The 26,283-nt window shown below is 40.9% G+C and overlaps 1 protein-coding gene across 6 annotated transcripts in view; it reads left to right on the top strand.

The window, feature by feature from the left end:
- DLC1 (DLC1 Rho GTPase activating protein) overlaps positions 1-25,698 on the top strand; it is a 254,089-nt gene extending 228,391 nt beyond the window's left edge. For all 6 annotated transcript variants that reach the window (XM_074866282.1, XM_074866281.1, XM_074866283.1 and 3 more), the window contains 12 exons: positions 2,225-2,306; positions 9,482-9,545; positions 12,406-13,832; positions 15,000-15,176; positions 17,112-17,271; positions 17,514-17,712; positions 20,077-20,290; positions 20,683-20,797; positions 21,710-21,931; positions 22,632-22,849; positions 23,024-23,197; positions 23,738-25,698. In XM_074866282.1, coding sequence (XP_074722383.1) covers positions 2,225-2,306; positions 9,482-9,545; positions 12,406-13,832; positions 15,000-15,176; positions 17,112-17,271; positions 17,514-17,712; positions 20,077-20,290; positions 20,683-20,797; positions 21,710-21,931; positions 22,632-22,849; positions 23,024-23,197; positions 23,738-23,858 — 3,173 coding nt within the window. In that variant the 3' untranslated portion in view covers positions 23,859-25,698. The remainder of the gene's footprint in view (positions 1-2,224; positions 2,307-9,481; positions 9,546-12,405; positions 13,833-14,999; positions 15,177-17,111; positions 17,272-17,513; positions 17,713-20,076; positions 20,291-20,682; positions 20,798-21,709; positions 21,932-22,631; positions 22,850-23,023; positions 23,198-23,737) is intronic.
- Positions 25,699-26,283: the final 585 nt, after the last annotated feature.

Raw genomic sequence — 26,283 nt, 5'->3', positions numbered from 1 at the left:
AAAGAATGTACAAGCCATTGTTGCACAGATGTGCAGCAGCTCCTTGAAGAGACTGCTGCTTCTTGTGTTCACTTGTCCTTCTGTGGGATGGATTCGCTTTTTGTGTCTGTTTTTACAAAGGTTTTGCTAAATTAAAACTGTTGTCTTCATTGTCTCTCTAACATACTAGGAACTTGCAGTTTTGGCATACAGTTCTTACACTCTGATGCAGAGTCACATACAGAAGTTTGTTTTAAAGTGCAACATCCTTTTTATATATGTATATTATTGTTCAGAATGTCCCCCCAACACCACTTAAAATTACTTGCTTTGTAGTGAAATTATTATGCACTCTTATCTGCCTCTTCTTTTTCATAAAACAAACTCCAGCTGCCGCTTGTAAGAGTGAGCATAGAAAGTCCATTATTTCCAGTGAATAACTGTTGGAAATTACAGCAAATGCTGAGCTGACCTTCTTGAAAAATGATCTCGTTGAGCTTTGATTTGCAGCTGCATTGGCAATATGAGATGATAATAGCACTCTCAAAAGCAGCACTTGGCGAAACTTTTCTTTGCCTGTTCAGAAATTAAATTTCCTTTTATTATTTCTCTTCCTTTTTTTTTTTTCTTTTCTTTTTTTGTGCTAATGGAGATGCCAAGATTTTCTTGGGATGCAGAACTGGGACTATACTTCCGGTCTTTGTTAAAACTGGGGACAAGACTTTCAGCTGAATATGTAGGCTTGCGGGCTTTATGTTATGCTGAGCTGTAAATCCCCTAACAAATTACTTGCATTCAGAAAACATGTCTTACCTGTGGTAACCATTGCCCTACCTAGAGACTCTAAACTTATATAAAGTTTCTAACGTAGGACAATGTCCTCCATAACATCAGAAGGACTGCAGAGGTGAGAGCAAGCATTGAGAGCAAGGCCAGCCATATCCTTTGAAAAGACAGCTGTCCTTATATGAAAACAACATACTGTTGCCCTTTGCAAGCCCCCCTGGCAGCAGCAGCAACAAAAAAACCACCAGCAGCATAAATTAAGCATAAGAAAAAGAAGGGACTTGTGGACTATCAACTTCTTCCAAGTCACCTCTCTCACTTAAGTTCTCCCATATGTTTTCTTGTGGGTGTTCTAACATACTAACTTTCTCAGTGGAAAAACTTACAGCACTGGTGAAAAATACCAGTTGAACGTGCTCACCCTCTTTACTTGCACCTTGGACTTAAAATAGTGAAAGGAGACCTAAGAAGCAATTAGGTATAGTACAAGAGTTCTGAGGAGTCACCTATAGGGAGTGCTGCTACGCACGATGCATTTAAAGTGAAGATTAATCAGTGAGCCTTTGTCAGTAGCTTTGCTAAAACTGCAGTTTTCTGTAGAAAAGACAGAATTTCTTGTGTTTTGCAGAATATGTCATAATTTGTTTATTCCTAAGGCAAAATTAAAATATTTGCTAGACAGTCACTTGGACCAGGAAAGTTGTATGCAACTGCAGCAGTATATTTGTAGTGGCTTTGGTGGGAGTTTTGGCTGTGCAAGGAATGCCAGATCAGGACCTGTATGACAGTCAGGAATCTGTGGAGGACAGTAAATAATATATATGTGGTTGCTGCTTCAGAACTGTAGTAAATTTTCAGCTCTCTGCCGACATTGTTTCCTCCCCCTCACTCTCCCAGTTGTTTACCTAAATAATCTCCTAAGGAAAGGAGGCAGTATGGGCTCCACGCCACTTGGCTTGCTTTCATTTCAGTCCATATCTCATTAATGTTGTAACAGTGTCAAACTTTTAAATAGCTTGATTAACAGCCAAGGAGATTTGGTTTTTTATACTTTTCCAGAGATTTGGGGTTTACTGACCTTTTTTCTTTAATGTGAGATATTAGGACTTTGATGGAGATTGTATATTTATTTTAAATAAAGCTAGCCTGAGTCAGTTTATGCTTCTGATGATGGTTAGGGAGCTTGAATTTGCCTCTTTCCCTCTCCCGATGTTTCATCTCTGCTTTGCTCATTTTTCCTCCATTTTGCATATGAACTTTCCATTATCAAAGCCGCACGTCAAAAGCTTCTACATGAAAAGGAAGGATCTCTGGCATTTGAGGTGATAGCTTGTGTTTACCTGAGAAGTGCCAATCACTGGCATCTTGGTAAGCACAACTGAAGGCAGCTGGTTCTTCTGAAATAACTCACCACTGGGAATAAAAGTAATTTTGATTCCATCTGTCTCTATTCCTACAGATCTTCTTTTTCCAATTGACATCGCTCTAGTCAAGCGAGAGCATGACTTTCTGGACAGAGATGCTATTGAGGCCTTATGCAGGTAGGTGAGAAAAAAATCACACTGCAATTTGAAACAAAACCCCTCCTGTGTAATAGAAAGTATAACCTAGAACAAACAACCTCAACTGAATTATATACCATTAAATAAACATTTGCTTGAGACCTTTTAATTATCCACTATCAGTATGCATATCAGTTTTCATTAGAATAATATTTTGTGCTAAGTAATATTTGGGCATCTTATTTAAAATAAAGTTGGGAGGAAAGCAGCAGGGGTCTTTGTGACAGGTAGTTCATAGGAGTATTTTTTATTATTATTCTTAATTTGCTTTCATTACTAATTCCCAAATTAGTTAGGCATGTGAAAGCAAAACTGTGCTGGCTATAACCATCTGCACATACAACTGTAGCATCAGTTCCCACACAGGAACTGGGAGCAGTATTAGCAAAGTGATGCTGTACTCTGTTACTCTCCTTTCTTACTGTGATGAGCGGCTATGTATACAAACAAAACAAAAAGCTATGTATACAAACCCTCATGCTGACCTCAGTGCATCATCCTGTGTGCACCATGATCACCAAAGTGAATGCATACAGCTGAAACAGATAATGTGAATGAATCTAAGAGTTTATCACCAATGCAAAGGTTGGCCTGCCCTCAGCCACGTGCTCCCCTTATCTTTGTTGTGTATGGGCTCCTTCCACAAACCAGTTCAACTCACCCCACAAACAGAGTCTGGATAGTCCTTTGCTGGGTTAATATATTAAATCAGCTGGTTGAAAGGCATAATGAAGCTCAGAGTAGGTGCGAAGGATGGGGCAGGACCCCACAGCCAGCTGCAGGCGCAGGAGAACGGGTGGGTAGGGAAGAGGGAGCGAGACTTGCTGGTGTGTGACAGGATGTTTTTACAGAACTACAACCTCAACATTACTGATTTTATCATAAAAGCAATTGCAACAGCCCCATCTGACACCCATTCATCAGTTGCCTCCTCTAGTGTGAGTCCACAATCTTAAATGGCAAAAAAATCCCTTAACTTTTCATATCTCCTATTACCTAGAAATAAGTACAGTTTTCTGCCTCCATCCTTCAGTATGGCAGCTTTCCAAATTGTCTGCAAAATGAATGCTTTTGGATACTGCTTGCATGATGTCTGCAACTCTAAATGTCAGTAATTCTAATGAATTACAAAACCCTTTTAAGAAAGGCTTTATGTTTATAGTGTTCTCATGCCATCACTGCCATACTTGGAAGGGAAAGAGAGGGACTGGAATTTAAAGTTCTTCAGAAATATTTGCAAGATTTTCAAACTAAGAAAAGCCCAGTCATTAGGAGGGGAAAAATCTTATTAATGTTAAATTCACACTTAAGATGTGCCCTACTCAAGGGTAGGACACCTTAATAATAATCGATATTAAAATGTGATGCATCGGTCTGCTTATTTGTGTGCTCTGGAGCTTGCGAAGTCATTGAACAGAAAGTACAGCAATGTGAATAAATGCTGTTTCCCAGAAGCATGGTCTTCCCTTGCCAGGAAAACAAAATACAGTCAAGCCAGCATATTTTGGACACAGTGCTCGCCTGCAAGAATACTTTTTAACCTGGAATTATTTATTTATATGGAAAAAAGGTAGCCGATTGTTTCTCACTAGTGAAAGTAAGAATATGCCCTCCATATCTCATTGAGATTTGCTGCTAGTGTGATCGATAAAAACAGTTAGCACTTTTTCTGAACATAGAGGACAGTAAAAAGTTCTGTATCCTAAGAATGGAAGCTTATATTGTAAGCCTTCTAATAAAAGTGAGCCAACCAAAATGATATGGGTATATAGATACTTTGTGAAACTAGGAAGTGTTTAATAAGTCTGCTAATTGTAAAATAACCTCTTCACTTTCATCTTCAAATTGTTTTCTTTGTAATATGCATAAGAATCCACTGGTCTTACAGTAGCTTGAGACAAAGATTTTAAAGGCTGAACTATATCATTCTGAAGCCTGTGGCTTATATATCAGTTATCATTTACAGGATAACTTTAAAAGTGAAGCTAAAGTGCCTCCAGAAGTGTTCAGATCCCACCTCAAAATAAAACTGAAGTAATTCGCTTAATCGTCTCAGATGTCTGGATTTGGCCCGTTACCATTTGTGTTGGACAAACACAGTACATTATCAAAACATTTTCACCTTCAGATTTTTTTCCCCACATCTCCTTCTTTAATTTTGTAAAGCTAATTAAAAAACATGGAGAAGGCACATGGTTTGGAATGCTGCATTTCTGCCTGAAGCCTGGGTTTATTTTGACTCATGCCGTGGTCAGTGTGTAAACAGTAAAGGGGTTTACTCAGTAAAAGACTTAGAACTGTTTCACAACTGTAAGTCTATCACTGTTTCTTGACTGAAAATCAGAGTAGTTTTGGAGTTACTTGCATTTTCAGCACAAAACTAAATGAACACTGTAAGTTGTCTGTGCTGAGAATCTGCTTTTCTGTATAACAACCAGTGTTCTGCCAGGACCTTGTTCTAATTACTGCATGTGAAGAAATTGTTTTAAAAAAGACTGTAGAAATCACAGTGACAGGGATATTTTTTATGTTTGCAGCATTTTAAATGACAGTTATTAATGTAAGCAGGAAAACTAATGTAACTTTAAAAACAGCTTTTTAGTAAATGCTTTGCCAAATTCCTTTCTAAATGGAAAAGGTATCAGTAGCCACCCCATTAAGGTTTTTCTGGAAAAAATTTAAGTGAAAAGTGGGTTGAGACTTGAATTACAGAGATAGCATATGGCACTTGGTAATAGTAGAAGACATATGGTTAATATATGTCTTTTAGTGATCTTATCATGAAATGTAGAGTTAAAAATGTGAGAGTGACAATTCTATTGTAATTTGCTAGGATGCTTCGTGTAGTGACTATGCAAAGCCTTGTGCTGGCCTTGGTTTCATAAGACTTTATGTAGATTAATGACTGGGAATTTATCTCCAGAGGATAACTGGCTGCATCATGCACTGTTGAAACTAAGTATTGAAGCATGTTTATCCTAAAGGTTGTTGCTAAGTACAAAATACATAGCAAGCCATGATGGAAATCCTATTTAATCTTATGCATAGCTAGAAAACTGCCACACTATATACGCAAGAGGTTTCTTAAATCTTTTACCATCAGGACTTCCCATCCAAGAAATTGGTTGTAATAGATTCACATGAGCAGCATTCACTGCTCGTATCATTTGGTTTGTAGAGAGCTGGCCTCCTTTGCAGATTAGAACATGCAGATGAACCCCAGGAGCCACTGTAGAGGCTGCCCACAGCAGGAAGACAAGAAAGCCCTTGTATTGTCAGTTAGTTACAGGTATAATGGAGTTGGAATTTGCCCTATAAGAAGGAATTAAGAATTTAAATACATCAAGAAAATATTCAAGAAAATATTTTAAACTTTAAAGCTAGATCATAGAGTTACTCAGATTGAAAACTGTCATCTAAAATTCATAAATCTATATTCTGCATTGCTACCACTTTTCTTGGGAGCATGGGGTGAGAATTTTCTTCTGTTAATGAGAGCAGAATGAATTACCTGGGGTTATAGCCAGCATAGAACCGACTGGTATCTGGATTAACAAGGACTTCACAATATAAACCCATATTTTAATTTATAAATTAGCTGAAGTTAGCTGTTCACACTGCAATTTTTGATAGTGAATGTCTTGTTCAGGCTCCCTTTCTTAAAAGTTCAGGCTAAACTAGTTTGGCCATTTCTGAGGAGAAGACTAGGAAAAATGCACCTGCTCATTTCTGAGAGAAGCTCCAGTGCCTCATGTGTTGGGTGCAGCAGATTCAGGCTTCCAGTGTACTTGCCGCTCATATGGGCCAGCCTCAACTCGGGGGCTGGGACTGAGTCAAATCCTGTTGCGGTAGTCACCCTCAGGAAGAAGAGTTTTGCAGAGCTGCGGTGAAGGAGGGTGAGAGCCTGAGTGGGAGTACATGGAGGGCAAGGAAAAGGATGTCAGTAAGATATCATCTGGATGTGAAGATGTATATAGAAAGAGGTGATTCAAAGGCATTTATCTAAATCATGGGAAAGAATATTATCTTGTCATCCAGACAGTCATCCAGAAAGTGGCCATGGTAGGAGACATTGTAGAAATTGAGACTGCGATAGCCAGATGGTGAAAGCAGCTGTAACTGCTGTCTGCAGCAATCCTGCCCCATCCCTCCATCTCCTGTCTTGTCCTTGCGAAGGTGTCGTTGAGACAGGTTTGGGCAGAATAAGACAGAGCTAAAGAATGAGGCAGACCTGCTGACTGTCAGTGGGGAAACGATAAGTTGAATTTATACCTGGGAATGGAATTAGCAGAGGAGAATGTCCAGAGCCAGAAGAGAAAATTGCAGTTCATTAACAAGCATCGATTTGATGAGATCTGTAGAAAATGGATGTGTGCTTATATGCTTAAAAAGTATTATAAAGCATGGATGAAGGTTAATGACAGTTGTATAGGTAACTCTCATCCTGACAAAGCCTAAACTTTTTAAGTTTAGCTTTGCAGACTCAGTAATATGTTTAGAAGGCAGTTTTGCAAATTGTACTGTTTTCAGTGTCCTATAGCTCAAGAAAGTGGGCAGAAGTTAAAGCAGGATGTGTGATGTATATAATGAAAGTTGCAGACCTGAGGCAATCGCTGCAGAGCATTTAGGTTTTAAAAGGGAAACTGGTTTTGTGATGAAATCATGTCAAATGTGTAACAGAGCTTTTATTTGCCTTACTGCTATTGTATTTAACCTCACTCATTGGGGGTTACCTTATCTTGCCTTCATACTTATTTTTGTGAGGTGTGTGCTGGGAGGTTTTTTTTTCTTAAACACCCTCTGTGGAAACTGAGGTCTTTGCTCTATCCTTCTCCACCTATTTCAGGGTTTTAATTTGAGTAGGAGAGAAATCTGGCAGTGTAATCTTTGTGAAATCAGAGATCGTCTTTATTAGCAGTCAGACAGGCTGGAGCTAGATAAAGCCTGATACAGGGATTCAGTGATAACTTCTCTCTGCATAAGTCAAAGGTTGCAACACTGTGAAATTTGTAAATTATTACACAACACAGAACTGAAACCAGTTTAATATTCCCTGATCTTGAGGTCCAGGAGTTTGAGAGGAGAATGTTTTTATAGCAGAGAGAGAGGGACGTAGCTTTCTGCTGCTGTGTGGCCTCTTAAAAACCAAAATACCAGTTTTCTTGTGTAGTCATAGATGGGACATTCCCCCTTCACCCACGCCATAAATACAATTCCTCTGAAATTCACTGGCCTTGTGCATGTACCCACCAGCTGCATCCCAGCAGGACTGAGCCTTCTGCCTTTTAAATTCAGAGCAAAGATGAAAATAGAGAGATCTGGATAACTTTCCTAACCTGCCACTACCCTACTATTTGACCCATGGCAATTCTTCCTGTTTCTCTTCTTTTCTGCTGTGTTGTGGCTGGGTCTAATTATAGATCAAACTGCCTTTTTTTTTTTTTTTTTTTTTTTACTTCACAAATGCAGCAAAAGCACCAGTAGGAGCTTTTCCATTTTCTTTGATGGCTTCAGGATCAAGCCCTGTGTAAATACCATCTGCAACCAATCCTGTGCATAAAAGGCAAGGGGGAAGAGAGGAAACTAGTAATTCTTCCTGTGCGCACATTTTCTAGATTCAAGTTACAAGTTTCACGAATCTGAAAAGACTCATCTGAAGCAACAGGACAAGTCAGCATTCCCTTTTTGTTTTTTTCAAAGCTGCTGATACAGGCTTCTCATCACACTTTGCTCAGACGAATTATATGAAAATTATACAACTTCCTTCAGAATGAGTTAAGCTTTTTAAATCTCAGTTTTTCTCCTGTTGAATTTGGGCTGCGGTCCAGCTGAAGGAAAGGGGCAGCTCTGCTCCTCTGCCTTCCCTCTGCACACACTACCCTTCACGTAGCTCGGGGAACTGACCTGGGAGAAATTCAACCCGACAAAGTGTTGAAAATTAGTTTTCAGCTCAGTTAGTCTCCTCATCCAACCCACAGTACAGCCTCATGAGTGGAAGTATTAACACAAAGGACCAAACTGTCTTTTCCATGAAGGCGCTGCTTCAGCTTTTCTGCTTTCTGCATTGTGCCCAGCCTGTTCCTGCCCTTTGCCTTGCCCTAGCACCAGCATTTCTCTAAGTATGCTTTACCAATGCAGATTTTAGCTCAGCCATGTCCCTGGAGCAATTTCTGGGGAGGCGAGGGCTGGGAGAAGGGCAGGAGACCACAGCAGCCTGCACTTAGCTGTACCTAAACTGCCGTGGAGCTGTGTGTTTAACAGTGCCAAGTTTTGCTCTGCTTTAAGCTGTTTGTGCTCAGTCGTGCACACTGAGCTTCTGGGGGAGAGGGAGAAGAAAGATAATTTTTTTGTTTTAGGGATACCTACCCGATCATTAGCTTATCAGGGAATAGAGGGATGCTTATATGCATTCATATAGTACTTCAAGATATGCATCCAGACTGCTATCACATTTCACAAGGAGGCTGGTTAACTATTGTTGCTGCAGCATTTTATTTTTGTTTAAAATGTAGTCCTTTGGGACAATATTTTTATGTATAAAAGAAACTTTCAGTTTAGGAAGGAAAAATCAGGTCTGTGTTTTGTTTTGGGTTTTTTTTATAAACTGGTGAGTTGTCTTGTCCCAGGACTGTATTGAAAATAATCATTATTCACAAACAACATAGACACCTAATAAGTGGAAAATAAGTTTTCCTCTGGGAGGTTTTAGCTTATAAAGTAGAATTTTAAAGCAGCATGCTTTTTTCAGATAGGCACATGTACACGTGTGTTAAATAAGAAGCCTTTTCTGTTACTTTCAGTCTGCCAAGATTGGTTGTTTCAGGGTTCAGATGTCTGCTAAATTATTTAAACAAATGTAATTATTACAATTCATCGGGTATAAGGCACTTCTCAACTTAGTTTCCGTTCACTCCTCTTTACTTTGATTCAGGTAATTGTGACAAATAGTCATCCATCCCTCTCTCTGAAGTTAGAATACAGCCAAATGTAATGGGTTAATGGTTAAGTATAATTGGGGCTCTAATTGAAACTCTGTTTGTGGCTATTTGTATGCAAAGCAGTTTGGGGACAGCCTTCACAAAAGCTTTTGAACTGGAATAGCCTGTGTCAAAACACTGGAGTGTTCTCTTAATATGGTTTCCTTTGCTTTGCAGACGCTTAAATACTTTAAACAAATGTGCAGTGATGAAGCTAGAAATTAGTCCCCACAGGAAAAGGGTAAGTTCCTTTATCATCTTCTGTTACAGCATTGTACATTAATAAAACTGAAAAAAAACCCCATCTAGCAGATAGCTTAGCTGCAGTCTAGGATAACACCTGAGTAGAACCTGGCAAGGGCACACAGTCAAAACTCTGCTTACATTTCATTTTATGTTCTCACTGAGTGAAAACTGCAGGGTTTGGCCGCAAGTAAAGGTTATTCGTTTAGCAAACTCTTCCCCGGGATGCTGCTCCCAGTCTGAAAGGCACTGGGCTTCTCTGCCTGCCAGTGTGGCTGTTGTATCGTAGCATATTACCTGCACTCAGACAGGATTGTAAAGAGTAGGAGGAGATCCTGAGCAGCCACAATGAGCTGACCTGAATGTTAGAACATCATCTTTGGCGTCATCTTCACAGTTTTGGTTCTTTGCCATTATGTTAGAATTGTATTATTTTATTATGATCTAGACAGAATCAGACTGTGCTTGGCCTGCAAAGGAAAGAGCCAATCCTTTGTAGGACTGCGCACATTGTTTCCTTGTTTTTTAATTACATAGCTCAAAATTAAAGCAGTATATTTACAGAATGCATCAGCTACATTTTTAGAAAGTTTGCGTGTTTCCAGGGAGCTCAGCAGGAACTAAAAGTGTTTCCTGAATCTTCAGAATCCCTGTGGAGCATGGTAAGAAATAAGAGAGCACCTACTGTAATTTCAGTAAGGTAGTACCAACAGAAAGCTGAGTTGCTGGGGTTTGCTAGTAAGTACCACTCACTAGCTGTCTTAAAACTATGTGTGTGTCCTAGAAGGGATTGGTAGTTGATACTGTCCCCTGGGATATGACAACTGCAGATAAAGATGGCTGAGCTAAGGCAATACAATGTTGCCCTACCCTTAACAAGAATGCATACAAATGCTCTGAGGTTGTTTACCAGGAATTAATCCCCTCTTTCCCTATCTGTTTGTGGTATGTTGGAAACAGCATCCAAGCTCCAGAAGATAACACTCTGAGGCAGTGTATGTAGGAACTCTTTAAAAGTAGGGGTAGACAGCTGGATTGCCATTTATGACTCCCAGAAGATTTCTCCTCCTTGTTCCTGAACCTTGTTAACACTGGAACGATCAGTATTGCTGTTACAGGTCAGACCAGACCTGACTTCAGGTCCAAACCCCAGATCTTCCGGTGCCTGGACGTTACCTTTTGTTTCAGTCCTTCCTGATTTTCATTCACCACCCATGTTCTGGCAGATGGACTTGGATCCTATTCCCTTTTGTTGTTGACTTCATTAAAATCAATACTTAGCCTTTAAAGCTTTTTAACACCAGGGAAGAATAGTGCTGACAGAAACATATGTTTCCTTATGTTTGCATTGACCTCTTTGCAAATTAAGATCACTTTACTGCTCCTTTTTTTCCAGTCAAACCACATTCACCACTGAACCATCATTATTATCCGTCGGCAGTTTCACGTGACTTTTTTCCTCGTGAAAACTTTAAATAAGCAAGCCAGTCCTCTTAGGTTTTCATCTGAGTCATGGACAGAAATAGTCTGTAGTAGTTCGGAAACAAAGAAAATGACGCTTGCTCTGTGTCTTATGTATTTGGTTATAAAAAATAAATATGGTGTTTCACTTATTTTCCTGAGCTGATGAAATGTGCTATAAAAAAACAAAAAACAAAAAACAAGGAGAGGATCGGGAGCTAAAGTGTGAATAAATAAAATACTTGAAATATGAATAATTTACTTGTTTTTCAGAGAATAAATGTTTGTGTTGCTGGCACACTATTTGTGGGGCATGCATGTGTGTTTGTTTTTAAATTAAAGCAATCTAAACAAATGAAGTGAAACTTATGGAGCTGGATGGCAATTAGTGTTTCCTACTCTGAACACCAAAGGTTATTTTGTGGTTTCATGGTGTCGTATTAAAATATCTTCATTGGTTTTATTCTTCCAACATGAAATTTTCCAGATATTTGGAAGACCAAATATGTCAGACCCAGAATCATTCCCTTTCAGTATTTAATGAAAAGATTGTAGGCGTAAGTGATGTATGTGTAATTGTGCCCTCAGGCATTGCTCATACATCAAACATCATCAGTGGAGATGTTATTTACAATTTACTTACGTGCTATACTGTCAGTGAGCTCTTGCTGTTCGCTATCTGTGAGTGTTAAAGTTTGCCTGAAGCAAGACTGAAGTAGAAACTTCACAGGACATTCTTCAAATGTTAGCTGCTAGCCTGTGGGAGGAAGAGTGGACCAGGTAAGAGCCTGGAGGCATTGCACTCTTGCAATGCAAGAGCTTCTTTTGCTATCTCATTAGTCACAGCAAAGAGGCCATTCCCACTTCCCAAATGGGTAAGGAATTAAGCTGCTACAATTCAGAACGTATGAGAAACATCTCATAATTGCAAAGAGGAGTATAAACACACAGCCACTATCAACAGAGTGTAACTTTGGAGAGAGTCCAGAGGGACCCCAACCCCTGACTGACTCCAGTTTAAAATTTTATGCATGCCAGGAATTTTCATTGATCTGAGGGCTATCCACTGTGACCAATTAATTAAAAGTCTGTGGATACTGGGGTTTTTAGCAAAGAGCAATTTAAAGCAGATTGTATTGTTTGTTTCTTTTTACAAAGCATATATCTTTTGTATTTAAAATCTGTTAAAATATATTGCCTGTCCCATGTTATCTTTTCCTGTCATGGGCTTTATGGCCTAATCTTCCTCTCCCTGAAGTAAAAGGCTGTTTTCACTTTAAATTCAGTGAGAACAAGGTCACACTTAAAGCAGTTTAGGGGCATTGTATTTAAATGCAGCCACCTTTGCTGTTTGGGCAGTTTGCAAGCAGTGCTTTCAGGCTTCTTCTTCCTTGCAGAGTGAAGATTCAGATGAAGATGAACCTTGTGCAATAAGTGGCAAATGGACTTTTCAGAGGGACAGCAAGAGGTGGTCGAGGCTTGAAGAGTTTGATGTGTTCCCTCCAAAACCGGACTTGAATACCCCCTCCCCGGACGCTCCTCACCTTACTAACGCGGCAAGCAGTGAGAGTGTGCTAACAGACCTCAGTGAACGCCAGGAGGTGGCTTCTATTCTGAGCATCAGCAGCACCAGCAGCCACCAACCAACCCTGCAGAGCGAGGCATCTACCACCAGAACAAACTCCGTTGTGAGCGTTTGTTCATCGAGCAATTTCGTAGCAAATGATGACTCATTCAGCAGCCTGCCCTCGCCCAGGGAGCTGAATAGCTTCAGCTTCAACACGAAAGCTAATGAGAAGAACGCCAAGTCCAAAACAAAGAGCCTGCTCAAGAGAATGGAGAGCCTGAAAATCAAGAGCTCTCACCATGGCAAGAGCAAAGCTCCTTCAAAGCTTGGCCTTATTATTAGCGGGCCCATCCTGCAGGAGGGCATGGATGAAGATAAACTGAAACAGCTTAACTGTGTGGAGATTTCTGCCCTCAATGGCAATCACATCAGCCTTCCCATGGTACGAAAGAGGAGCGTCTCCAATTCCACCCAGACCAGCAGCAGCAGTAGTCAGTCTGAGACAAGCAGTGCCGTCAGCACACCCAGTCCCATCACGCGAACGCGCAGCCTCAGTGCGTACAATAAAAGGGTGGGCATGTACCTGGAAGGCTTCGACCCCTTCAACCAGTCAACGTTCAGCGACGTGATGGAGCAGAATTTCAAGAACCGGGGAAGCTTTGCAGAAGACACAGTGTTTTTTATCCCCGAAGACCATAAGCCTGGCACTTTTCCCAAAGCACTCTCCAACGGCAACTTCTCCCCAACAGAAAGCAACGCCTCTGTGAACTGGAGGACAGGAAGTTTCCACGGACATGGCCATCTCACCCTCCGGAGGGAAAACAGTGGTGACAGCTCCAAAGAGCTGGGCATGGGGAAGAGGCGCAACTCCTCCAGCTCAGTGAGCAGCCGCCTGAGTATTTACGACAACGTGCCAGGCTCGATCCTGTATTCCAGTACGAGCGACCTGGCTGACCTTGAAAATGAAGACATATTCCCAGAACTAGACGACATCCTGTACCACGTCAAAGGGATGCAGAGAATAGTAAACCAGTGGTCAGAGAAGTTCTCAGATGAAGGGGACTCTGACTCGGCACTCGACTCCATCTCCCCATGTCCTTCCTCTCCAAAGCAGATCCACCTCGATGTAGATAATGATCGAACAACACCGAGTGACCTTGACAGTACAGGGAATTCACTGAATGAAACAGAAGAGCCCGCAGGGATGCAGGACAGGAGGGACTCTGGGGTGGGCGCATCGCTGACACGGTCCAGCAGGTGAGATCACGAGTGCTGGGATTTGGGGTGGCCCTGGTGAGGTCCCCTCCAGCCCAAATGGCTCTGTAGTAGCTGTACCACACTCAGTTAAGGTGCAATAGAAGTTGTGGCCATCCAAACACACATGTACTGTTCCCATCACGTCCCAAAATAATTACAGGCAAGGGCAGTATTTGTGCAAGACTTTTAGACAAGTGATTCCCACACTTTGTATCTCTGTATGTTCTTATGTTCTGCCTGAGTCATCACTGAAAACAGCCCACTCAGCAAGGCAGCGTTAGGAGCAATGTTAAGGCAGTTTTGGGGGATGATAATTCTTCAAACTGAAATGGTGTGTGGGAGGGAGAAGGATCTGAAGTAGGATTATTCACTTTTTAAGTTGGCTAGGAGAACCAGTGTAAGTACGGTCTGGTTTGTGTCAGTGTGTAGTAAAAGCCTTGACTTTTAGACTGTTTCAAAAAACTGCACTCTTCAGTAGCAGGCTGTTTCTTAATAGCATGCTAGGGCATTAAATCTGCAGGGAAAATGAGGTTTGTTTTCTTTCTCTTGATCACTGTAGCACAGTGGGGGACTGGGGGAGTTCCAGTAGCTTCCCGGTTTCTGCTGGGAGTTCTACCATGGTATGGATGACTGTATTTTGTATTGTGAGTAAATCAAGGAGTTGAATTCTTTCTAGCTTTGTTTCCAGTTTTCCTTTAAAAGTGGTGTAAGTCATTTAGGGCCTGGTTTCTGCTGTCATTTGGTCGCCTACAGCTGCTTGAATAAACTTAATGGGACTTTTAGAAGTGCTTAGTTCCCATTCGCTGTGTCTTACAAATTTGGGCTGTTTTTTCTTAATGGAGTTTGTTGATTCCCACTGCCTTAATACTGAAAGGGATTCCGAAAAAGGGTATTGGAGCCTTTGGAGTATATCTGATAGGGCAAGACCATGTAGTTAACACTGAGCTGTGGGTCAGCTCAGAGTGCACGTTCCCATCTGAAGCACCTGCACGTGCTGTGTCGCACTGGGTGAGCCAGAGACTCTGCCGGCTGATGCCTGTGAAATCTCAGAAGACAGCAGCTGCCAAGGGCAGGGAGCTCAGCAGTATGTTTGCAGTAATTCCTGCACGTGTCTTGCAGAGGCATTTCAGTGACCAGTCCTTGCTCTGTGCCCCACCTTCTCCGCAGGCACAGGCTGAGGTGGCACAGCTTCCAGAGCTCCCACCGGCCCAGCCTCAGCTCAGCATCACTGCAGATCAACTGCCAGTCCGTGGCGCAGATGAACCTGCTGCAGAAGTACTCTCTCCTGAAGCTGACTGCTCTCCTGGAGAAGTACACACCTTCTAACAAGCACGGTTTCAGCTGGTAAGGGCACGCTGCCATGTATGTGTGGACAGGCTGACTATATGAACACAACAGTTGTGCTCATCCTAAGCAACTTCCGGAAAGGTGCAATGAACACCTCCATCCCCCTTTTTCCATATTTGCATTTCTTCCTCCAGCCTGTGCTGACAGTTTGTGATTTCCTAAGATGGGGCTAAAATCACTAGCCCTTTACGTTAAGTGTAATCTTATTAGACTTGAGAAGTATATTTATAGGGGGCATGTGAGGGAACAAAAGCAATGAAGTACAGGCCAGCCTTCTGAGCAGGAAGATGTCCACTATCCGTAGCAAAAGAAGGACTAGTTGTTTATTGAGGCAGTTAGTGAGCAGTGGCACAGCTGTCAGTAGATCTTAATAGGCTTTCTTTTCTTCAGTTATTCTTAAATGTTTGCATTAGTTTCTCTATATAATTATGTAATTAAATAATGTAAATTTCCTTTAGTTCTAGGGTCTCATTAGCCAAAATCCATCTCCCCTCTTTAAAGCACAATAAATCCAGTTAGCTTGCAAAAAAGATTAGGGGGAACGTGAGGGAAAGAAAAGTTGGTAGAACCATGGAGTTTTCTGTAGGCAGCAATTTCTGCTGTGGCCAGGTGTTTGTAACCCAGTTGAATGTTTTTTGTCAGAAGAATAAAATAGAAAGCTCTTTTATTATTATATCTGCAGTACAGCCTGTGTAACCTTCAGGATGCAAAAGACGCAATAAAATTTTTCTTCTTCATACCACAGGCCAGCCTCCTCCCTTCCCCAGGAGTCATAGAGAGTATTTAGCTTCAGCATCAAAGTACCTCCTGTTCAAAGGCTGTTATTATGTCAGCCTTTCTAAATACAGAAGTTGTTTGTTCTGAAAGACAGAAATAAGTATTGACCAGTTATCCCTGCATGCTTCAGATTCTCGGTGGAGATCGCAATGTGTTTTTTCACATTCCATTGGCATGTTTTTTGACAAAGCAAGTATTATTCATACATATATCAATAATGCCCTAAACTTAACTATGCAGCAATACAAATTGGTTCTGTTTTACTATATAACAGATTAGTCAACTGTAAATCTAATGCACTGTTTGTATAGCTGTACTGTATATTGAAATGTTAAATAGGTCTCCCTGTTTTCCAGTGCTACTGTGTCCTGTTAGTTGTTGCACTGGACATTAGCTTTTCTCCCTGTTTAGGAAAATGATCTCAATATTTTCACATTTTAATGGCGCTTTTTTTTTCCTTTATGAAACCAATATTCTTGGGGACCTGGGGATAAATCAGTCTTTTGTATTTAGTAACTTTTTCCTTGGAGTCATAAGCAGATGGAAAGGCCTCTCATTGAAACTGGAGTGGGAGGTAGGGGTAACAACAGTCACTGGCTGACAAGGAGGGGGGTCCCTCAAAGGGGTTGTTTATAGAGCTGAAGTTTTTAGCTGACAAACTCAAATGTATTACATCAGTTTCCTGCTGTTATGCACACTAGTGGGTGGTGGACCCAGTTTGAGGACTTTGCAGAACAAGTAGTTGACATACAAAAGCTCATTGTTCAAATGCCCATCTTTCCCAAAACCTAAAGAAGCAGTGTTATAAGGGGTCACTGACCGCAGGATTTATTTTGACTCTTTTGCAATTCAGTCTGGCCCCTGCAGTTTCACCCTGTAGTTTTTGTCCTACTAATATTGATGGAGTAGCACCACATTAATACTTACAGGCAACATACTGCCCTGAATGTCAAGCCTTTCTCTTAGAGAAACTCTCTTTTCTGTCCTCTCCCCCTTCCCAGCCCTGAGTGGATTAGCTGATTTATACTGTCACTACTTTTCATATTACTAAAGTGTTTCACTTATTTTCACTGATTTTCTGAATTACTGGAAATAGAGAACAGAAATGGTCAACAGAGGTTTAATTTAATTTTTTCATTCCCTTTGCTTAAATAGGGCAGTACCAAAATTTATGAAAAGGATAAAGGTGCCCGATTATAAAGACCGAAACGTGTTTGGAGTACCGCTGCAAGTCAACGTCCAGCGCACAGGGCAGCCTCTCCCACAGAGCATTCAACAAGCCATGCGGTACCTCCGCAACCACTGCCTGGATCAGGTGGGTTTTGCTGTACTTTCATCCCACATGCATGCAGCACCCAAAGCCCAGCCTTCCATTAATTTTTATTGTTCTTGAGTCAGACTGAAAAAAGTAGACTCAAAACAGGACAAAATAGATAATTAATGCAAGGAAAGCTTTCTATGAAATTAGAACCCATACGTAAGAAGCTAAAGAGCATACTTGCATTTCAAATTTGCTGGACTCACTGTAAGTATGTTTACCTTTCTGTATATATTTAGGTTGGACTGTTTAGGAAATCTGGAGTCAAATCAAGAATTCAGGCTTTGCGTCAGATGAATGAGAATTCAACAGACAGCGTCAACTACGAAGGCCAGTCTGCTTATGATGTAGCAGACATGTTAAAGCAATTCTTCCGTGATCTCCCTGAGCCCCTCATGACCAACAAACTCTCTGAGACCTTCTTACAGATATACCAATGTAAGTAGTGAGATTTCCATGGCAGATGGCAAATGATCGTTTGTGTAGCAACTTTCTAATACTGCTTCTCTGGGCAATACACGCATTGCATATGTTGGTCTGCCATTCTCCAGCAGCCTTTATAGTTCAGGCTGCCTCATAAGGAATGGATTTTTGATGTTCTAGTTGTATAACGATTTATAGTACAAGTTCTTTTCATTTTGCCTTTTTATGTAGTTTGGGAAGAAATATAAATCCTCCTCACTTGCTCTAAAGTTTCCTCTCTTCTTTGAGCATATCTGATACTGCAGTTTGAAAATAAGCCACATCTGATGTGGCTAGGTAGAGTGCAAACACTCCACGAACAGAGTTTGGGGCTTTCAAGGGGATTGAAATCCACTAAATTACTGAGATTTTTGTAAGAGCAAGGCTGCCAAAAAAAGTTCTGTTTTCTTGTAGTGCATATTCTTCTGTTCTTCACCACAACTTTTGAAAACAACCTTTAAGTTGAAAGCTTTTCTGTTACTGACTTGTAGCTACTGACGGGTACCATAAAAAGAAAGTGCTTAGAATAAATCACATCAAAAATGGAGTTTATCAGTGCACGTGAAAAGAAAGAATTAATCTTTCTGAGATGGCAGGTTCAACTCCAGCAAGGGAGACATTCTCTTTTGTGAGCTAGACAAATTGAGTTCTGTGTAGATGGTAATTATGTGCTGGATCTTTCCAAACAACACATTGTCTTTCAAAAGTTTTCTTCAACATTGTTTCATTGGGGATACTCTCACTTTATAAAATGGTCAAAGATTAATTAATGTTTGGTGACCAGAGCTTTTTGAAATATTCATGGGTGTCCAAACTGATTGATGCGCTATGAGCACCTTACTGATCCTGTAGTTTCTCTCCCTAACACCACCCCAGCTCTTTCGCCATGTATTCTTCCCATGGTAGCACAGCTACAACAGAACTCACTACAACAACACCTTCTTTGAGCCCTTGCTATATTTTGTGCCTTCCTTATGACGATGGTTACAAAAAGGTTATGGGAACTTCCTTCAGAGCTCCGTAGGTGGAGGTGATGTTTTAAATTAAAAACATACATACCATTATTTCAGTGCACGCATTTTTTGTCTGTGTTTAGATTCCCAAGAAGGTTTATGGAGAAAATTAGCCAGACTCTCCACTTCCATGCATATTAAACAGCAACTCTTTGTGCGTTTAGTGCTAGAAAAAGTTTGACAGAGCATTGCAAAAGTATCTGTTCCTCTCCTTTCGCAGGCGGTAGGTCTGAGGAATCCACAGAGGTGGTTGGGAAGTATTATCTCTGTGTAAAGCAAAGAGCCTTAAAGCAGCTGTAAATTTTGCTTCCCTGCAAAGGGCAAAATTTCCCTTTGCTTTGGTGTTATGTACCAGGCTGCGCACTGGAATTGTCCGCACGTGGCTTAAATGTGCTTCGAGCTGATTGAGGGGAGAGTGTGGAAGACAGCATATTTTTGCTTAAAATTGCTTTCTAAACTCACCCGCTAGCCTTATGAAGTTGCTGAAGCCCAAAGCAAATACCAGTTAAATATCTGGTTAGCACCATGTGTATTAGGAGGATTGCAGTGAGGGTGGTGTGGTGCTAACGATGATATAAATGCTCCAGAACTCAGACTCTGATGTTGTCTTCAGAGATGGCTTGTTGGAAATCCCTTTATAAGAAGCAGATCTGGTCTGGGTTATTTCATTTTTTGTTCCCTTCAAGTTTGGAGAAGAGGGCCTTATATAAAGACACACATCAAATTTTTCCAATGGCTGTTTGTTGTTAGTAACCAAGGAGCTGTTTAATGGTATGGGGCTTCACAGCGTTGACTTTCTTTTTCCACTGCATGACTTTGAATGATCTGCTCAATAAAGCAACCCTCTGTGTTTGGTAAAGCACTTTCTGGATATTTTATGACATCACTGTTGAAAAGGTTTGCTAGCCAATTTATTTAATTAATTCACCTATTCTAAAATGCATTCATGTTTTGAATTTCTTTGAAAGCCAAAGAATTTCTAAATTGGCTGGACTGTGTTTGCTTGTTCACTGCCTGACTCCAGGCTTCTGTCATTTTAGTGCATCTGCGGGAGCATGTAGCTGTTGAAATTAAATCTAAAATTAACTCTGGCCTAGGCACAACTTCTTCTTGCTTGTATTTCTTGTGAGGCAGGAAATAGCTGAGGGTAGTTAAACTAGTGGGTTAAAAAAAATTCCTTCATGTTTCCTACGAATGGTATGCATCCTGAAGGAAATCACTTCAAACTCGAGTCAAATATTTGAAGCTGGAGTTTGCTTTGGGATGTATTCATGCTGTGTGTGTGGAAAATCAATGGGCTGATGAGAGAATTACTAATATTATGCAGATGTGCCAAAGGATCAACGTCTCCAGGCTATCAAGGCTGCTATTATGCTTTTACCCGATGAGAACAGGGAGGTACTCCAGATTCTTCTCTATTTCCTGAGTGATGTCACAGCTGCAGTGAAGGAAAACCAGATGACACCAACAAACCTGGCGGTCTGCTTAGCACCTTCCCTCTTCCACTTAAACACTCTCAAAAGAGAGAATTCTTCCCCAAGGTATGTCTCTGAGGAGCAGGGCTCATTGCTGCTGGTCCTGTACCACAGCTAGTGGTGATGTGCAACAGGCACGGTCTAGCATTGACTGTACCAGTTGTGATCACCTCGGAGGGCACCGAGTGTAGAACGGTTATGAGATCCTACCTTTTGTTAGAGATTTGTTAAAATATAAGCAAGTTCATAAGAAGGAAGAAACAGGCGGGGATTCCAAAGAAAAAGTTTAGAGAGTAGCAAGAGAGGTCAGTAATGCAATGCCAAGATTTGGTCCCAGGCACCACTGCTCTAAATTGCCAGCAGATTTGGGAATCCTACTGTTTTCTTACCAAGAACCTCTCTTGCTCTGCATTAAATAACTGGATTTGTGTGTGTGTGTGCTCTTTTCCCTTGTGAAGGGTGATGCAAAGAAAACCAAGCCTGGGAAAACCCGATCAGAAAGACCTAAATGAAAATCTGGCTGCAACCCAAGGGCTAGCTCATATGATCGCTGAATGCAAGAAGCTCTTTCAGGTAAAACACCTATTTGCAAAACTGATGGGTGGAATATTGAACAGCATGGCTTAGATCTGCTGTATAATGAAAAGCTAGGAATGTCTCTTTATTCTAATAAAGTTTAATACATGATAAATAGCTTTTTAAAAACTTTGCATCCTGATCAGGGTGCATACATGAATTAGAAGTGGTGCCAGAAGAAAAGAGGGTTGTTTTGTTGGCACTGGCGCTCAAAAGTCATGAGGCAGTTGTGGGGTTTGGGACATTTTTGTTACATCCAAGCTGCATTTGAAATATGTTTTCAAGTGTTTATTGTGCAGCCATGAGGGTCTGTGAACTTCAGCTCTAATTACAAAGCAAGAAGCTATTTCCAGGAATTTCAGTGCTTGTTTTATACTTAAATTCCCAAGAGTTAGCAAGACTAGGCCACAAAAGTGTCCTGGAACGTGACACTGACAAACTGTAGGTTGAAGGGTCTATAGGAACTAAAGCATGCTCCCTCTAGGGCCCAGGATGGAGAACCAGACAAGTCTTGAGTCCTGCTTTTTCTCACTGTCATCAAATATTTTCAGAGCCCTCAACTGAAGACATGCCTGTCTCTTTTCTTGTGGCTGACAGCTGATCTCTCCTTCCTTCAGTCTGCAGGATAAAACTGCGCTGGGGGAATGGATCTGATTTGTGTAGCAAAGAGGGATACTCCACAGAAAAAAAATAAGACATTCCATAAATGAGAGACTGATTTGAGTTACATCAAAGTCACAAACTTAATTTTGGCATTTCTTCACACTGAGTGCTTGACCTAACACATACACATCCCACCACTTACAAAACCAGCGTGCCCATATTTCTGTGGCTATCAAGCTGCTAGACTAACTTTGTGATTTGGGAAGAGAGCTGCAAGAGGATAATTTCACCCTTGTCACCCCTCAGATACCCGAAGAAATGAGCAGGGGCCGGAACTCATACACAGAGCAGGACCTGCGTCCCCTCAGCCTGGAGGAGCTCCGGGGCGGCAGCAGCACCACCGAGCCCTCCGACTACCACTGCTACCTCCAGGACTGCGTGGATGACTTGCTCAAAGAAATGAAGGAGAAGTTTAAAGGCTGGGTCAGCTGTTCCACCTCAGAGCAAGCAGAGCTAGCCTACAAGAAGGTATGCACTCTGTCACTCACACCACAGCTCTGGTTTTTAGCTCATCTTCTCTAATACAAGCAGGCTTTTGACATAGGATATTACAGAAGGTTCAGTGCACACCTTTACTTTGCAGATAGATTTAAGAAAAAAACCCTTAATCTTTTGACATAGTTGCACACCGTCTAAAAACCACATGTCTTTCAGCAGTAGTCAGCTAACATGTACTGGTTTGTGTTCTTCTGTTTATCCAGCCCAGGAATGTTCACTGTATTGCATTTACATGCCTTCATTCATATGTGCAAAGCCTTGACAGGCTGAGTGAAGCCTCCAAGCACTGTCACTATGCAGGCAGTAGGAAAGAAGTTTCTTGGCTCTAGTCTTGCACAGCTCAGAGCTAGCACAGGGAGAAGTGTTTCAATGAGATTTAAGATATTTAAAAAATAAACTTGGAAAATTAAGGTATTTTTCTGTAGCATCATGATTTAATAGTGGCCCATACTGGAGAAGATAACCAACTTAAAAATAATTCAGAAGTCTACATGCAGATACCTTTGGCTGTTAGGAAAACAACCTTAGTCTGAGCTCACGACAAGCTTAGTACAATATATACATATATGTGTGTGTATTTAATTTGCTGTATTTAGCCAATACTAAAGTAGAAAGGAAAAGAAAGTATAAGGAAGAGTAAAACTGAGGACTCTGTGCTGATATTCCCCAGGTATGCGAAGGTCCCCCACTTCGGTTATGGAAAACTACCATTGAAATCCCAGCTACGCCAGAGGATGTTTTAAATCGTTTACTTAAAGAGCAGCATCTTTGGGATGAAGATCTTATAGATTCAAAAGTAATCGAACCTTTGGATAGCCAGACAGATATATACCAGTATGTCCAGAACAGCATGGCACCTCACCCAGCCAGGGACTTCGTGGTCTTAAGGTAACACTTTTCTATGCGATGATGTTTATATCCTACACATATGGCAACCTTGCCTACGATTTCTGTATAATGTAAGTTATATAGGTAAATATCTATTTGTGCATAATTTGAAGTCTTATTAGATGTTCGAATTACTGTTTGTCACAGATGAGACTTGTTCTTCTTTTTTCTTAGAACATGGAGGACAAACTTCCCCAAAGGAGCTTGTGTGCTTCTAGCAACCTCAGTGGACCATGACCGTGCTCCAGTGGCAGGTGTTAGAGTCAACGTGCTCCTGTCTAGGTATCTGATTGAGCCCTGCGGGTCAGGAAAATCTAAACTTACCTACATGTGCAGAATTGATTTAAGGTATGATTTTCTACTTTGTCCTTTTGTGGTGGTAACTTTTCTTGTATAGTTTCTGTGTAGTCAGCACAAAATTTAGACAGTTCAACAGGCTTTATCTTGGCCAGTATTATGTACTTCTCAAACACATGCACACAGGTCTCTGAGATGTTGAGATGCTGAGAAAGTTGGCTTCAGTGCATATCTCACAGCAGGTGTGGTTTGTTGTATTAGAAACCTCCAGTATGTGCTCCACCATAGCCATTGATATATAATCCCCCTCCTTCCTCTGACAGATGTATTTGGATACAAGGACTTGTTAATTTCAATATTAAGTTAGCAAAGAGGACCAAGTTCTCACAAAACTTGTCATAACTTTTCCTCACTGCAGCAAACTTGGTTTTGAGCAAGTCTATATATTAGTAAGGCTGAGCTGAGCAATAAGCAGTAATAAGGAGATTTCCTAGTCAGGCATTTAACCAGCTAGATATGTATTTGATTCTAACAAAATGCATGCAAAGTTACTGGTACCTACTTCATCTTTACTCTTTCTCCACACATCAGGGGCCACATGCCAGACTGGTACACCAAGTCTTTTGGACACTTGTGTGCATCTGAAGTTGCTAAGATACGAGACTCTTTCAGTCATCAGAATCTTGAGAGCAAGGAATTAAAATCCAGGTGACTACTGAAGAGGAACAGCCATGCGCTCCACACCTCAGCAATGTAGACATTACCCAAAACTGAGGCTTGTCCGCTGCAGACTGGACTAGTGTACCATCTGCAAGCCATGTCATGAAGGGATGACGGTATGAGAACTTGACTGTGAGCATTACTATAGGACTGTGGCCATACCATACACTTTAAAGCTGCTTCCTGTCTGTGTAAGGTCTATAGTGTAGGCCTCGACTGGAATACATAGGAGGACTGTGCAAAAAAAAGAAAAAAAAATTATTGCTATTAGATGGTTTGAGTTGCTTCTGAGAAGCAAAATTCTTTAAATGCAAAATATATTATGAAATATGGTGAAGGCTCATCATTCCCATGTGAAATACTTAGCTTTATGTACATACCCACGTCATTTTATTTGTAGTACGTTGAGGGACTGGTGTATCCACTGGAATAGTTGGTACTCTTCAATGTGTTCTCACTGAGATAAGCAGAGAAAGGTTTGCACAGAGATTAAAGTGTGAATGAGTGTGTTAATGGTTGAAAGGAATAGCAGAAGTCGAACTTGATATGTGTCTGGTACACTGATAGGCAACCAGAATGGATTTTAGTATGCTGGTTACAGTTCAACCTAGAATGGGACTCCCCTGTGGACCAGAAGTAGCCATCCTTCCCATGTGCCAGTTCTGCATTTTCCTCAGCTCTAACCTTGTTAAAAACCCTAAGCAGATATTACAAGAGGCTTGCTCCAATTACTGTTCACTCCTTATCCAGATGATCTTTGAGGAGTGATTAGCAATTCTATAGCAATTCTAAGTAAATATACTTTTGAGCAACACAGCAGCTTAGAAATGAAATGTCTATGCAACGGTGAAGAGAGCCAGTAATGTCAATTGTTAATTTGCCAAAAAAATGTTTGTTGCTTTTACTCCTGCCTGCATTAACTATAAGTGTTTTAATGAGCTTTTATATATTTTACTGTATTTGAATGGCTCAAGAGGAAAAAGTCAACACTGGAGTTGCAGTGCCGGGAGGTGGCAGGACTCCTGCAGCAGCAAGTGGGTGAGGTGGTTAGAAGGAGTCGCATGAGCTGTCTCCCTTTCTCTCCCTCCTTTGCCTGTTTTCCTGAAAGCTGCACGTTCACATGAACAGAACCAGGATGTGAGCAATTTGGAGGGTTTATTTGGGGACAGAGAGGAGGGTGAGTTTTGTCTTGGGTTTTGTTGGGTTTTAAACCCTTTGGGATATTCCCCCCTCCTTGAGAATCAACTTGAATGAACTGTAGGAATTCTTGAGGTCCTCTGGAAAGGTGTCTTTCTGTAGGTTTTACTGTAAAGGTAAAGATTTGCTTTCGAGGTGCAGTATTAAGTGATAAATGTATTTTGTGGCTAGGGTATGAATGAGTTGCAAGATGGAATTTTGACTGAGACTTTGTTACCATTGTCAGTATTATTTTAAGCTTTTTGATGAAGATTTTTTTATTATGGCAAATAATGTAGTACTTCCAGTAACAATGTTCCTCATGAGTAGGAAAACCTTGTATATTCTTCTACATCAAACACTTTTGAATTTGTAAAATTGTATGTTGTACATACCATTCTATTGTAAACATGTATACTTGCCCACAGTGTACTGTCAAACATAGATAAAGCATGATAAAGATTATTTAAAATATACCTGTATTTATACCTCAGATATTCTTTTCGGGTTTTTGTACCTCAAGTATGTTTTCTATTGTAAATGTGCTTTACATGACCTATGATCTACGTGAAAGAAAGGAAGATGTTTAACTTGCTATAGATGTCTGTACAGAATATACTCAATAAGTGCACTATTAAATGTTTAAAATTGGAGAAGCATAATGGGTTTTATTTTATTCTCCGTTCTTCCTTCCACTCTTGTGCCCAGAGGAGGAGGCACTTTTCTTACCACCGGTTACTTACATACTACTATCGACTGCGTAGCCACCCCTGCCCTCTCCCAGGCCAATATGTTTAACATTGCTAAGGCAGGTGCCAAAGCAATTTCAAAATTTTTGGAAGACAAGCCTTCATGATGGCAGACAGCTGGACAGAAATACTCCCCAGTCACTAGCTTCAAACATTTAAAAGTAAGCAGAAACTTCTGGTTTGCTGTTGTCTTGTGGAAAGGTACTCCTGAATTAACAGGGAGCAAAGCAAACTCCTATTTGATAGGCAGCTGTATGCAATGCAGAAAAATAATTCACCACTTTCCTGTTTTCTATGGGGAGAATAAGGTCATAACAAGTTGTGGAGTCACAGGTTCGCTTTAAAAAATGCAAGTGTGAAAGTAATTGGAGAAAGTTAAAGCACATGCCACAGTGAAATGAAGCCAAAGAGAAGGCCAGGAGGATATACAAACAACTGACTAACGTGAAAAACTAAGCCAAAGACAGCTGTTAATTCAAGCAACTTTAAAAA

The sequence above is a fragment of the Strix uralensis genome, chromosome 4, assembly GCF_047716275.1.
Source record: "Strix uralensis isolate ZFMK-TIS-50842 chromosome 4, bStrUra1, whole genome shotgun sequence".
Classification (NCBI taxonomy): Eukaryota; Metazoa; Chordata; class Aves; order Strigiformes; family Strigidae; genus Strix; species Strix uralensis.
Note: the sequence above shows the minus strand (reverse complement) of the source record. Positions and strands in the feature narration are given on the sequence as shown.